Source organism: Barbatula barbatula (genome assembly GCF_947034865.1).
Source record: "Barbatula barbatula genome assembly, chromosome: 9".
NCBI lineage: Eukaryota > Metazoa > Chordata > Actinopteri > Cypriniformes > Nemacheilidae > Barbatula > Barbatula barbatula.
In genome coordinates this window covers 7,136,575-7,151,751 of record NC_136772.1, presented here as the reverse complement: position 1 = coordinate 7,151,751, position 15,177 = coordinate 7,136,575, and the positions used below count along the sequence as shown (strand labels likewise).

Below are 15,177 nucleotides of genomic sequence, written 5' to 3'. Positions count from 1 at the left end.
TGAACGGCCAACGGAGGAGGGCGGAGAAGCCCCGCAGATAGAAACGACATCGTCCTCAGGTAAGAAAAGAGGCGGCGTTTGTATCCATGAGCTCTCGAATGAAATTTGACCATCTGTAGTAGTAGTTCATGGTTTATATATAACAAAAAATAAATTAATGAGTTAATAAGTATAGTCAGACTGTGTTTTTTTGTGTTGTCACAGTATTTGCTACAATTTATCCAATTACTACAGTTAATACAACAACATATTCTAGTACAAAGTATAATACAGTTAACTATAGTCAATACAAAATGTTTCATCTAAATCTGTGTGTTTTTTGTATAGATTTGAATTATGAAAATGGCACATCACCGTGATACTTCTTGGTATCGAGCTACTTCAGCTGGTATAGTATCGTAAGACATGTTTATGGTACCGTGACAACCACCCAGAACACCACAGAAACGGCAACGCAATTATTTAATATCGTGCCCTAGAAACATAACTTACAAAAACACACTGCGTTTGCGGGAAGGTCGCATCTTGTTTTATTTTGAAATGTCTTCTCGTGCTGCTACCGTAATCGCTAATATACGCGCGCACGGAACCAACGTGAGGGCCGGTTTGACCGTCATTTTCATAGTGGACACACTGGCCTGACCGCAGTGTTACACTGGTCGACGGGTAGATACTTAATTTAATTACTAACTACTGTCATAGCGAGCGATTTTGGACGCAGCTGGCTTGAAGGGATACAGCTACCTCCATTTAGCTAATATAATTTGTTCTAATCGTATGGCTAAATGTTGCATCACTTCCGGCTTTAGCTTTAGAACTAGAGCCTGGAAAGCTCAAAGTAGCTGCTCTTTAACTCGGTCGCTTCGTTATTTGACCATATTTCATCTGACTGTTTAATTTTGTTGCCATAATTTGTATAAACAAAGCCTTCAGCATCAGCCGCATCATGCCAGGACTGAATCATCGGTGCAGGTAAGCGTCACGCGAATGCTAGATTCCCATATTTGTTAATTCACCCAAATCCTCGATAAAACACAAATAAATGAATATCAATTGATTGTGTTTGTGTGTATACGTTTAGAGCCGTAACGTCAGTGGGTATTGTATATGCATCCTACATCCAACATAAAGAAACATTTGAAATGAAAATCAGAGACATTTCCTAATGAATGTAATTTAAATCTCTTTTAGTCAAATAATCAAACAATTTGTTTGTCTTTTTTATGCACATCATTATTACAATAGTATCATATTTTTTCTGATCGAACTGACCTTAACTGCTTTTAATGAAGTTGACCAAAACTCGATGCAAACATAGTCCACTGTAAAAATAGCAGAAATGATCAAATGAGTATTGGATGTATTCATACAAAATTGATTAACACTACAAAAATATAACAAATATGAAAACATGTGATACATACTGTAGTTACCCTTTTTAACATTCTCTAATTGTTTTTAATATGTACTTTTTTACAAACTGAATACAGTACAAACAGTTATTAAATCTTAAAATCACTTTCTGTGCTTTTTATTTACATTTAGGCTCATTTTGAGCACAGATGTCCTTTCTGCATATGTAATAGTTGTCAGTGTAAATGTTGATTTGGCTTTTTCAGTGTATTTTCTGGTTGTTTTGGACGTGCTGTAAAACGGGGACGTTGCAGGGGGCAGCCCCAGTCAGGGACAGAACACCAAAATAAAGAGACTGTTCCCGGACGGCGACTGCCTTATTTGACCATAGCGTTTGCAAATTCGTTGGCACTCAGGGCATGACGACAAGCGTGCTTTTTAACACCTTTGTTTATATTGAAACCACAGATGTAGTCTGAGTCAGATGTTTACCTTAGATGCAGTATTTTGTTTTGATAATCTGTTGAGCAAATTTTGGGTTACAGGAGTAGTTTTCAGTTGCCAATTGCACACACATGATGTATTTGCAAACTCCATAACGTTACCCAGTTATTGAGAATACAAAGATGTATTTCAGGCTGTTTCCTTCTTTCAAAACAAGTGAGAACTGTTGGATGAAAAACACAATTTAATCAATCTAAAATTAAAAGAGCCATAAAAAACCTTTGTAGTTTTTATTTTCATATTTTTTTCTATTCTGTTCTTCTTTATCAGTGTGTGGTATGGCCATGGCCCAATGTAGTGCTGGTCAGGAGGATGACAGAAAGGAACGGAAACCATGGATAAATACCTGTCCAAATATGTCCCTTACTTCACCCTGTTGGCACTGTCAGGACTTGTATTCCTGGTGTGGAATATCACCATGGTGGAAGTAGGTAGAAGTAACCTGTGTTGAAGCTTGTGCTCCTTTGACAGTCTTTCTGTAAGTTTCAAAGTTTTGTGTACTGAAACCTTTTCACATCCCTCATGCAGAACTGGAACTGTCAGACAGTATCTACTTTCTATCAGCTTCAAAGCAACATACAGTCTGTCTTGAAGACCTCTGAAAGGTTGCTTCCTGTGGCATTCAACTACTCGTACTGTTCACGATTTGGCCAGGAGCCCACCGAAGAGGAGGCCGGAGAGGAACGTTATCTTCTCAAATTAATATCCTGGCCAGACCCACCGGTTCTGCGACTCCCATTGCGTCAAAGTAGCGATCCTGCACAAAGCTATTATATAATCCAAGAGTCTGGGGAGCTGCATGTTGGCGGGCAGCTGGTAGTGAAGGTGCAGGTCAATAATTTTTTGGGTCAGCCTAAGAAACACGGAGGGGACTTCATTGTAGCACGACTTCATACACCAGAATTGGGGGCAGGTGTGGCGGGGCTGGTACGCGACCATCGAAATGGAAGCTACACTGTATTTTTTCCACTGCTTTGGCCTGGTGATGTGCTGGTGGAATTGACAATGGTGCACCCCAGTGAAGCTGTGATGGTCCTCAGGCGACTGAGAGAGGAACAGTCGGACCGAGTATTCTTCAAGAGCCTCTTTCGTTCCAAATATCTCACAGAGACCACCGTTTGTAATTTGTGTCTGCCGTTTAAAAAGCAACCACTTTGCAACTACACAGATCCCCAGACTGGAGAACCTTGGTACTGTTATAAGCCCAAATTGTTGGATTGTGACACACGAATCAACCATGCAAAAGGGGGGTATAAAAAGTACCTTCTTACGCTATATGAATCACAGTTCTTTCAAAGGTAAGTGAGAAACGTAACCTTTTATTATATATTATACATATTATCATCAGGCATTATGAATATAAAAATTATGATTATGAGTGTTTTCTCATCAATGTGTTGCCAATATGTTATTAATAAGTTTAGTGATCACAAAAATCAACTTAGTTCAATTTTTGTTTTTATTTTCACAATATTTACATCATTCACAAAAACATGAGAATATATTTTTCAAACACCCTTGGTGTCATCCCACCAATATTTATTGATTACTTTTACTATACAAGTGACCGTTTTAGAAAAAAATCTAATTGGGTTGCACCATAAACATAAAAAATGATGCACGCTATTTAAGATGGCTTTTCAGTTGTTCATATTCTGTTTTGTTCTAGTGATGTAAATATAAAAATTCCAATACGCCCTGCAGTTATAGACAATGTGACAGTTCTTCCTGCCGCAAAAGCTACTGTGACACGTGGAATCCCATACACATATGGTATGTATGTTATGTTATCATGTCGTCATCATACAAAAAAATATTTTTACCTTTTAATTTCCTTTCCATACGTCAACCTTATAACGATATTTCTAAGTGTTCTGTTTTAACACCTTTGTGTGTGGAAAAAGTGACAGTGCTTATATGCCATAAGTTGCACTTATGCTTTTTGTGGTCCTTATGTTGTTCCAATTGCTTCCATTGTTTACCTCATCTGTAATCGCTTTGGATAAAAGCATCTGCTAAATGACAAAATGTAAATGTAATAACATTCTTAATGCAATGTCTGTTTTAACGCCACACTAAATGTGCTCTAAGCCGATATAAGGTGTTATTTGTCAATGTGGGCAGTTGTGTGTTAATATACTTGTGTTGTGTATATGAATGCGGAAGTTCTGAATGAACTGGTTCTGTAGCATGGTTTCCATAGTAAATGAGTTATGAAATGTTTGTGAAATCACCTCCTGCATGTTTCATTATTAAAAGATTTTTGGCCCGGTTTAAGAGACAAGGCTTAAGTTGAGTCCCAGACTAGAATGAATGTGTGACCTGTCTTATAGAGGGTATGGATGTGTCGCGTCACTTTACCACATGAACCCTGCGTGCCCTCCTGGGTGGCAAAATGACAGCTTACAATACTAGGAAATGCAATTCCACGCAACATTTCAGTCTACAGGAATACCTGATTCCTTTGTAAATTGTGGGGAATTAAGATATTTATGTTGCTTTCAGTAATGTATTCTTCTAAGGCATTTTTATGAAAGCAACATAAATATCTTTATTCAAATAAGGCATAGTCCTGACTTAAGCTAAGCCTTATCTGTGAAACCGGGCCATAATGTTTACCTTGAACCGGTAGTACACTTAACTTTTTTTCTCTTTCCTTACAGTAAAAAGCAAAAGGAGAAGCCTTGAATTTACTCCCTCTGGGTTCTACCTCCGGGGGTCATGGAGGCCTTTGAGTGGGGTTGTTATGCGTCAGTTTAATAACTCTTCAGCTGTAACTCAATGTCTTCAAGGGAAAAATGTGTACATGTATGGAGACTCCACTGTGCGACAGTTGTATGAGTATCTTGTTGCCCACATTCCAGGTCAGCCATATTTCCTTTAAACCACTCTCAAAGTTGCTGCAAGTGATTTTGGCCATATCATTTTCGGCTTCCACCATTGTGCTTTAATGATATCAGCAAATCATTTACATAAAGATTACATGTTTTTCTGTGCAGCTTTTGTTTTAAAATATGCGCTTGAGTTTGGCTGTAATTTAGAGAGTGACACGGGAGTGGATTTTCAAACTTCCCATCCCACTCCCCCCAAAAATTCCCATACCAATCCCGTGAAAAAACTAATAAAATTCCCTGTCCTGTCCCAATCCCAGAACAATGACTCCCAATTCCCTCCCACTCCTGTGTTTTTTGTACTGTAATCTGTCAGTTACAGTAAAAAATACAGCAAGCCCAGAAATGTCGGTGAGCACAAAACAGGCATAATTTTCCCTGAGTAGTCGTTGCAGCGTGAGTTTCTGATCTGATCAGTTTTTATTTTCGTGCAGCAAATCATTTTGACCGTTTTTTTTACAAATTAAATATAAATATGTCTTTTAATAAAATATGTGACAATGTATTTAAAAAGGATTAAACCAAATTGCCTGTTTGTGACATTTGAACGTCGTTTCTTACCTTAAAACCAAAAGTAAATGGCTTTTCCTGGCGGAACCTGTGCATTCGGTAAAAATGTGCTATTCATCATTAATATTTCAAATTCACATATTTCTGCGATAACAACCGTAACCCGCAGGAATCCCCAAAAAATGTCAGCCTCTGCATTGTATGCATGATATTAAAAATCACTTACCAGCACCTTTAATCTAATCGGACTAAATCTATTGCATTTTTTTATTTTAATCTCTCTCTCTCTCATAAACACTACAGAATTCAAGGAGCTCAACTTTCAAAGTCAAAAAGATGTTGGTCCACACATGGCAGTGGACATCAACCACAACACTGTGTTGAGGTACCGCTGTCATGGTCCGCCGATCCGGTTCACATCCGTTTCCTCAGCTGAACTGCGCTACATCTCTAATGAGCTGGACAGTTTACGGGGGGGATCGGACACGGTGGTCATGATAAGCATCTGGTCACATTTCAGCACTTTCCCGGTACAGGTGTACATACGTCGGCTGAGACACATCCGCAGAGCAGTGTTGCGGTTGCTTAACCGTGAACCAGCAACTTTGGTGCTGATTCGCACAGCCAACCTCCAGAAATTGGACCCAGAGTCTAGCTTGTTCAACAGCGACTGGTTCTCCCAACAGCTTGATGTAGTCCTGCGGGTCATGTTTAAAGGTCTAAATGTCCGTTTCGTGGATGCCTGGGAGATGACACTTGCCCACCACCACCCTCATCAGTTACACCCTCCACCTGCCATCATATCAAACATGGTTAACTTCATCCTGTCACACATCTGCCCGGTTAGGAAAAAGAAAAGGCGGGGTAAGCTAATGCAAGGCTAAATTTCTCTTACAGATTTCGGGGAAGGGCCTCTTGGAAGGGGCAAACAATCTTTTAAGGCAGAATATCATATTTAGAGTTTTGCAATAATGGGGTTTATTTTGAGCTATTGCCATTGTTATTGTCTTGCAAAAGAAACCAAATGGGGTGAAAAAAGTTTTTGTACATAGTCTACGTGTAGGCACATTTTGGAGTTGTAGTTTTTACATACCATACATACATAACATACATATATAAGATTTCGTTTAGATTGGGTCAGTCTTATCGGTACGCATACATGTCTTCTCACAGTCACAAAATACATTTTTATAAATTGTTATAAAAAAGTTTGTGTTGCATATCAAAAACATTATCATAAAAACATAAGCATAATGAAACTATTCAATCACTTTTATGACGGGTAATGGACGGCTCCTAAATGCGCAGAATCCATTCGTTTTAAAATCTATTTGCTTCAGAGTAGTCAGCAAGCAAAAGGCAAAATTAAATTAATGGTAAGAGAGAGAAAGCATAACAGAAGTTTGCGGTAAACACTAACCATTGTTCAAAATTGTAATTCCCGATTACGTTATGGTTAGGTAGTTCTCCATCATTCACTCTCAGATTTAAAGACAATAAGCAGAACTTCACATAGAGGTCAAAGGAATTGGTACGCCCATTCATTCATACGTGCGGTTCTATACATCTTTCACTTCTTGTTTCTTAAATATGTTTTGCTTAATCGAATGTGTTCAGCTAACACATTTTACCATGTTTAATCCATTCTGCAGATTTCTTCCACAAGGACCGTTTTGAAAATATCTCCTGATAAGAAATCTGAGCCATCAACTCCGTATTACAGCTGTATATGCTTGCGGCTGTACTGCTAAATACATGGTTGCATGTCACTGTATGTTTGGAAGTTCGTTCTTTTCAAACAACAATATATGAAGATTCGTGCAGGAAAGCTGTGACCAGCGTAACTGGTTCTATGAACACCATGCACTGTGCTGTGTATGTCCTTTTCTGTGTTTTTCATTTTTCTTATTTTCTCCTGAAAAGCTGCTTTGGAACAATGCACATTGTGAAAAGTGCTATTTAAATAAAATTGAATAAAATGTAATTATATGAATTAAATAAAACGTAATTCCATATATATAGAGAGAAAGGATTGATAAATTGTGTGGTATATAAGAATAGTGCAAAAAATCTACTGTATGAGCAACAGGAAACATTTTCTTTGCCTTGCTTAACATGTATTGCTTTGTTGTAATGCTGCATTAGCTTGTGGCTGAACAGCTGAATATGTGCTCGCATGTCACTGTATGTTTGGAAGTTCAATCATTTTAAACAACGATATATGAAGACTCGTGCAGGTAGATTCGTTTTTCTTTTCAGATACAATCTGTAAACAGCGTTACCCTGGAATAAAAATACTTGTCCTCTTATCTGAATGCAAATTTTACCGGTTGTTACTGTATTATATTTTTGCCATTATAGTGGTAAGGATTCTATTATGCCCAGTTCATTCAATGTTCCCATCCTGTGTTTACCTCTGTCATGCAAAATGTGTGATTATGATATTTTGTTGTTTTAAAATGCTTTACAGTTCAATAAGCAATTCACAAAGTGAGCTCATTCAGATCTGTGATATTCTGAAAGTATTTTTGTTCACAATCAGTTCAATGTGCCTTATTTGACATGTATTTATTTTAGTTGGTCCACTCTGTTGTCTGATTTACAGGTCCAATATTGTGTCTCACGGGTTACATGACTCACGATATGTAAAAAAATCCACTATTGACAGAATGAATGAAATATTTGACTCTTACATTTGAATGAGTCTTTTAAATGTGTAGCTTGTATTTACACATCTAACACATTAACACACTAATAGCTCATTTATGTGTATTTATTTCAACTAAATAAATTCTCAAGCATCTATCCCCTTTGTTTTAATCTGACTTTGATATACTAGCTTTTAAATTACTTGTTTTCTTCTAAAACAATGTTAAGGAAGCTCACCATTTAAGTAATTTTAACTAAACTTTGAGAGTCACGGTCCAGTCTCGGGGCAATAGCGTAATTGTTTAGGAAAATAGTTTTGGTACTGTGGGCATACTAATTCCAAACAATCATTGCTTGAATACCACAGACAATTTAAATAATGTTTCTGACCATAAGTGTCCCTTTATGGCCACAAAGTACCCATCTTCTAATGGCCAGTTACAGCATAGAATGCACAATGTCACAAAGCAAACGATGTATAATGTCTAGTTCTGAATTAGTAAATTAAGAGGGTTACTTCTGCATTTCTTTGGTAATGTCATATATAACAGTAGTGTTATAATTTGCTTGTTAAAATAGTGGTAATGCTTGTTAGCGAAACAATATAATACAAAAAATAAGGAGCTATTTGAAACCTTAAAGTTGCCATGTGGTTCATTTCTAAATGTCATGAGACACACAGTAACTATATTGATATACGTCTACAGTAATTGTGTTCTCATTCGCTTTCATTTTCTCCACCATACCATTATGTTTGTACGTTTGGCACACGACTTTACAATGCATTCAAGATAAATTTGATCAGTTTCTTTTCCCTGGGTCTCAATCCAGAACATTTGCATTCCTCCCCTAAAATTTGAAGTAGAATCAAATTGGCTTTCTTCAAAGTCCTCAACTAACCATTATTCATTTATGACCAAATGAGAGTTGTTTTAACGTTTTTTAAAAGTAATTTCGGATTATTTTATCGGTTAAAACAAAACGTTTTAAAATGGTAAATACATTTTAAAGCCAGTTAGATTGTGATACATTTAAGGCAGAAAGAAAAGTTTTACAGTGTAACACAATGCTCTACGAATTACTACAGGAACATAAACAACCGATTCTAAACTTCATATATGATCTTTTACATTAACAATCTACAATGCAGTCTCATTGCAAAAAAAGAAAGACGCAGCACTTCTTTCAGCGGTTTATTTAAAAGTCACTGTCCCTTCAAAATCTCCTTGAATTTATGAAAATAGAAATCCAATTGTGCGTTTCTCATAAGCAAAGCATAATTCTAAACGAGGAGAAACAATCAAAACAATTACACAGACAGCATTAAACACACATATCTTGCGTCTCTGGTGGTCATTGTATAACATAACAATGTCCAGTTTTCTGCTTGACAAAACATTTAAAATAAAGATAAGCTTGGGCATAACACATGGACAACCCTACCTATCTAATTGACGAAAAATCCTCTCAGCCCGTGCTGAACTGACATTCCCTTGTATGAGTCACTGTATGAGAACAGTCTCTCCCAACACGATAAGTAGGATTGCTGAATTTCTGGAGTGGATAACTGGATAAAAAATAATTGCTAAAAAGAGCCATTATTTAAAAAAAACCACTGGGAAAAAGCATGAGGCAAAAAAAGAATTCTGTATTGGTTTTTAGCGCTCAGACCTGGGGCGGAGTGTATACTAAATGTATAAATATATAACAGATGATTATGAACTAAGAAATGAGGCATGTGACTGATATGCGGCTGACCGATCTACACATCCTGAACCTCCATGGCCTCCTTGGGCCAGCTGTAAGAATCCAGGTTGAAGGAGTCGTAGTCAGAGTTGTAGACTTGGGATAATACAAATGCTTCTTTATCTTTGGGTTCAGGGTACAAGGAAGCAATGCCTTGCTTGTAGGCGTGGTCAACAATCTAAAGAGAAAGAGTGGTTTAGGGTTGAAAGTAAGGGAGGAGTCAACAATACGGAAACTGTCACTCACCTTAACAGCTATTTTAAAGGACACTTCTCTGATGGTGTTCAGAGGAGGGTACAGGCGACCCTCGGCCAGATGCTCCTCGGTTACCATGTCAGAAATAGCCTGAAAGAGAAAACAACAATGTATTTCATTAACTGTTAAAACCAACGCGCAACAATTTACACATTTACGCCAAAAGGATCTTCACCTCTGCTGTGGTGAGGAAAATTTCGTCCGAGATGTGGCGCACTCCACAGGCGATGACTCCTAATGCTACACCGGGAAACACGTAAGCATTGTTTCCCTGACCAGGGTAGAAGGTGCGACCGTCTGCCAAAGTCACCTTTTTAAAAGGGCTTCCACTGGCAAATATTCCTCTTCCCTGCAAGACACACACAGGCACTTTAAACTGGTTGAACCTGATATTTTCTTGACATCCTTCCCACAACTATTGGTATATTGCTGTGTGGTTTTGATGCAAATCCGGGTGTTTTACCTCAGTGAGCGTATAACATTGCTCTGCTGTGCACTCGGCTTTGCTTGTAGGATTGCTGAGGGCAAAAATGATTGGCCGTTCATTGTAAGCTGCCATGTTCTTGATGATTTTCTCAGTAAACGCACCACTTATAGCAGCCACACCTGTATATGGAATCACCAGACTTCATACAAAAGCAGCCCAAAATACAAAAGTAAGTTCATTTATTTACAATCATGCCATTAGCAAAAACCCATGTCATGTCAATAACAGGGTTAAACTCTCACCAATGATAGCTGTGGGCTTGATGGTTTCAACTACTTCCTCCAATGTCTTTATGTGTGGATGATCCTGAGCAAACTCCTCCTTCTCATGATTCAGATGACTTCTACCCTAAAGGGCAAAGAGACACAAATGCACAGTTTTAGTATTAGTTTTATTAACAATTCATTTGTGATGGTGTACCACTACACTTAATACATTTTTGCATTGACATTGTCACGTAGGAGAGTAAATACAGCTTGACAAAAAAAGTGCTAGTGCGGAGCGGGGGTGATTGTTACCTTAACAATCAGGCCTTTGGAATCCACCATCCAAATTCTTTTCACGGCCTCAGCATGTGGTATACCCTCCTTGGCCATGGCCATGACGAGTAAGTGAGCAATGCCCAAGGCAGCCTGGTCATGTGACAAGCAATGAAGTAACCACAAATCGTATTAGCATTTTATAATGTTTTTTGTTGTTTGCTTTTCAGACTTAATACTACTTAAAACAATATTCCTATTAATAATAAGTTTGTTAAAGGTCTTGATTGAATCTGCATTACCTCTCCTGCTCCTTGAAATACAAACTTGTGATCAGAAAGTTTGTTCTTTGTGATTTTCAGAGTAGCGAGGATCCCGGCCACAGCAACTGAAGCTGTGCCTAAAATGGAAGAAATGTCCTTTCAGTTGTAAGACTCAATAATAAAAACAACTGCATCCCTGTGTGTAATAGTCTTAAGATGAAAAGTGTGTGTTAACCTTTGCATTATCATTTGTTATTATAACGTGTATACTTACCCTGGATATCATCATTAAAGGTGCAGTAACGGTTACGGTATTTATTGAGGATACGAAATGCATTGCTGTTGGCAAAATCTTCAAACTGAATAAGACAATTCATCCCGTACCTAAAACAAACACACACAAACAAACATTTTTGAAAATGTGTCTATTTTGCATGCCTGTATTTCACACCCCCAAACAACATACCTGTCAGTGACGGCTTGCATGAACTCATCAATGAGGTCATCATATTCTTTGCCTCTGACCCTTTTGTGCTTCAAACCAATGTACAAGGGATCATCCAAGAGGGTCTGACCAAAACAGAAATTTAAAGGAAAAAATCTTGTAAACAACACAGCAAATATTAAAGTCACACATTTTGTATAACAACCCTATTTTTCATATACCTGATTATCAGTGCCCACATCTAGCAGAACAGGCAGGCACTGCTGGGGTGGCACTCCTCCACAAGCCGTATACAGAGCCAGTTTACCCACTGGGATGCCCATGCCATAACCTCCCAAATCTCCTAATCCCAGGATTCTCTCTCCGTCCGTCACCACTATGGCCTATTGATGCACAAATAATACACATCTATAACATTTAGTAGAACTGGATTTCATAAAGACTCTTTATTGTTCTGCACAAACCTTAATGTTCTCCTCCGGCCATGAGTTTAACATGCTGGCAATGTGGCCCTTGTCATGGATTGTGATAAACAGCCCTCTAGATAAAAACACACATAATGTGAACTAATCAATACAAAAAAAAGAATGAATCAATTCACATTAAATGTCTAAAGCTGGCTGCTGTGTTATTTTTTAATGGTCCAACCATATTTTTAATGGTGTCATTTAAAGGACAAGTGTATGAAATTTAGTGGTGAGGTTGTGAATTGCAACATACGGCTCTCTATCGAAACACTACGGTGGCTAAAAGAGGACTACAATGTCATCACGTTTTCGCTTCTTTTATGATGGAGATAACATATTTACGAAACAAGCCGTTTGTTCATTTAGGGCTACTGCAGAAACAACAAGGCCAATTCCTCTTAAAACCTAGTAATGTATATTATATTGCATTTCTGTCGTAAAACCATCCAAAAAAAATACACATTGGACCTTTAAGGTCGAGTCTTCCAATGCTATACATCAACAGGAACTGGCTAAACATACCAGGAACATGCAAACATGTGAAAACATCTCACCTCGGTCTTCTGAAAGCCAGGCCGTACTGTTGGCAAGCCAGGCCCACAGTCGGGGTGTACACAATAGGCATAAATTCCTCAATGTCAGAGGTCAACACACGATAGAAAAGTTTTTCATTCCTGTCCTGCAGGGTCATCAGCAATATGTATCTACAGGGTGAGATTAGAAAGCAAAATGGGAGAGTACAATAGGTGCTTCTTGAGTGCCAATACACAATACTACATTACATTTGTTAAGCATTTGGATACGGTCAAGATGAGTAAAGCAGGACAGTTTTGATCAAAGTGTGTTTACTTGTCGAGAGCGCTGCTGCGTGTCTCGTAACTCTTCATGACTCGAAGCACTTGTACATCCTGAGAGAGGAAACAGGGAGGAAGCAGGCCGTGGATACCCAGCTGTAACCTCTCCTCCAGAGTGAACGCCATGCCCTGTTAACATACAACACAAGGCGCTTAACAACACGTGACAGCTGTTCAGAAAAAAAACATCTCCGCTCATTCTACAGAATACAAATGATCTCCCTGCTAACCGGACATACCTCTGGGCAAGTTTCCAGTTTAGGGATGGCATATCACATGCTGGATCTATTTATTTCTGACCAATGGGAGACATGCATGGCCACCCTCCCCTGTAAGACTCTCCACTCACTGTGTTTACGTCTTACAGTTTCCATCCATGGTGGCATCCAAAGGCATGTTCTAGAGTACTTTTATGGCCACTGCAATACTTTTTCATACTTAATCTCAGTTTATAAGTCTTTGCAAATAGGACATAGACCGTGAAAGTAACATTTAAATAGGCACATTTCTGCAACCCATCCAAAACTAAAAAAGGTTCCACATTCAGTCCACATGGAACCAAACCTTACAACACACGTCATCCATTCCAACCAGAGGAAATCACTAAACTACAACTTCAATTATTTTGCATGGAAAGATTATTATAAAACGTACATGCACTCTTATCTGTGGGGACTTTGGCAGTAAGGCATGCTATAAAATCATATTAAACAGCATCTGATAACAACTCATTACACTTGTCACGTAGACTGTGCCTTTTGCCCATAAAATGACTCTCGCCCTCCCAGCATCCGCGATTTGGCTCTAACGGTACCTTGTTCAAGTGGGGGTTCCTGGTGATATCATAGCCTCGCTTTTTAGTAAAGACGCCTTTGGAACTCGCGCCTGTGTGACAGACCCTCACTGCCCCTACAAGAGCGGCAGGAAGACATGGTGGACCGGAAAAAACCCTGCATAGGGACAGCACACTTTTACCTGTGAGAGAGTTCATGATTCCTGCAATCAAAAGAAATCGGGTTAAAGGCAGACCACTCAACACATTTTTTCTATGGTACCAAAACATCTTTTACTGCAGTCATCACAAAAAAAGTTATAAAAACTAAAATCACAAAGATATTCAGAAAGCTTATTTTATTATTTGAAAGCCAGTCAAAGTTTTTTTGCAATGGAAACTATTAGAATAGTTTTTTCAGCAAGAGAAAAAACATGATGTATTAATGAATTATTATTATTATAATTATGCAAAATTAACAATAAGTGTCATACTTAACATTCCGCAAAAGCCATGGTTACCATGGCGATTCGTGGATGTATTGTTCAAGGGTGTCATGTTGCAACAAAGAAACAAATATGACTAATAGAGCCATGCAAGTTCAGCAAGTTCGTCCCGTAAACAAGGCCTTTGGGTGGAACACAAATAGCTGCGCAAATGATCGTCGAACTCCTAATGAATTGCAGTGTGTAGATATTCACTAAGCTTTCCAAACTTTGCGCTCTAGGCCAACTGCACATTATGTCTTTTTATAGCCATGGTTGTCTTTGTTGTTGTTTTGTATACGTACCTGAGAACAGCCCGACTTTGTGCTGATCTGTCCACCGGCAGGTTCTGTTCCACTGGGTTAATACAAACGCTGACCTGCTCCTGCCAGTCTCCCGGGCGCGCGTTATCTGTGGATGAGGATGATGTTGCAATCGTTTGAAACAAACGATCCAGGTTTGTATGACTTTGACACTTTCGCAGCCAAACGCTCTAGATTTAAGCCCTCCCTTTTTGTGCTGAACAGGCCAATAGGGTTACGCGCTGCGAGTGACGAGGTTCCCGTATAAAAGGAAGATTTGCAGGCCTGTCTGCTCTGCTGCAAAGACTGTGGAATACCAGGAGGCGAAGCAAGCCCTGCGGTTCCGCCATTTTGGAGTGAATCAGCTGATTTGGTTAAAAGAACTAAAAAAAATAAAGCTGAAATCTAACCTGAATGATGAAAATACACGATGACAAATCCGTTGTTCTCTAGAAACCGTGCGAGTTGTCAAGTATTAGCATTATAAACACTTTATTAATATACAATTGACATAGTTGATGAATAAATCGAGCACTACGGTGTGACATATCAAAATTTAGAAAACAAACTGTTAATATTATATTATAAATATGTATGTTTATAATAGCAAACACTGTAAGAAAGATTTTCTTCGTGTTTCCCCCCCACATTTTTGCTGTCAGGACAAATTTGCATATTAATCGGTCAAATTCCCAAATATTAATGGGAAAGCTAA

The 15,177-nt window shown here is 38.4% G+C and overlaps 2 protein-coding genes across 3 annotated transcripts; one reads left to right on the top strand and one right to left on the bottom strand.

The window, feature by feature from the left end:
* The first annotated feature begins 571 nt into the window (after nt 1-571).
* Nucleotides 572-8,063, top strand: nxpe3 (neurexophilin and PC-esterase domain family, member 3). 2 transcript variants are annotated; one of them, XM_079464830.1, is made up of 8 exons: nt 576-972; nt 1,082-2,013; nt 2,128-2,284; nt 2,386-3,155; nt 3,527-3,630; nt 4,521-4,721; nt 5,562-6,122; nt 6,911-8,063. In XM_079464830.1, exons 3-8 carry the CDS (start codon nt 2,192-2,194, stop codon nt 6,946-6,948), a joined length of 1,767 nt encoding a protein of 588 aa, XP_079320956.1. In that variant the 5' UTR covers nt 576-972; nt 1,082-2,013; nt 2,128-2,191; the 3' UTR covers nt 6,949-8,063. The 2 variants fall into 2 exon arrangements, with proteins under 2 accessions (XP_079320955.1, XP_079320956.1); XM_079464829.1 differs by lacking the exon at nt 1,082-2,013 and having other exon boundaries at nt 572-972.
* Nucleotides 8,064-8,841: 778 nt separating this feature from the next.
* me3 (malic enzyme 3, NADP(+)-dependent, mitochondrial) lies at nt 8,842-14,820 on the bottom strand. Its single transcript, XM_079464362.1, has 15 exons — nt 14,466-14,820; nt 13,718-13,899; nt 12,899-13,032; nt 12,604-12,753; nt 12,047-12,122; nt 11,804-11,965; nt 11,604-11,707; nt 11,412-11,521; nt 11,177-11,274; nt 10,914-11,027; nt 10,638-10,743; nt 10,372-10,514; nt 10,084-10,257; nt 9,900-9,998; nt 8,842-9,831 (listed from the first exon to the last, which is right to left on the bottom strand). Exons 2-15 carry the CDS (start codon nt 13,892-13,894, stop codon nt 9,670-9,672), a joined length of 1,809 nt encoding a protein of 602 aa, XP_079320488.1. The 5' UTR covers nt 13,895-13,899; nt 14,466-14,820; the 3' UTR covers nt 8,842-9,669.
* Nucleotides 14,821-15,177: the final 357 nt, after the last annotated feature.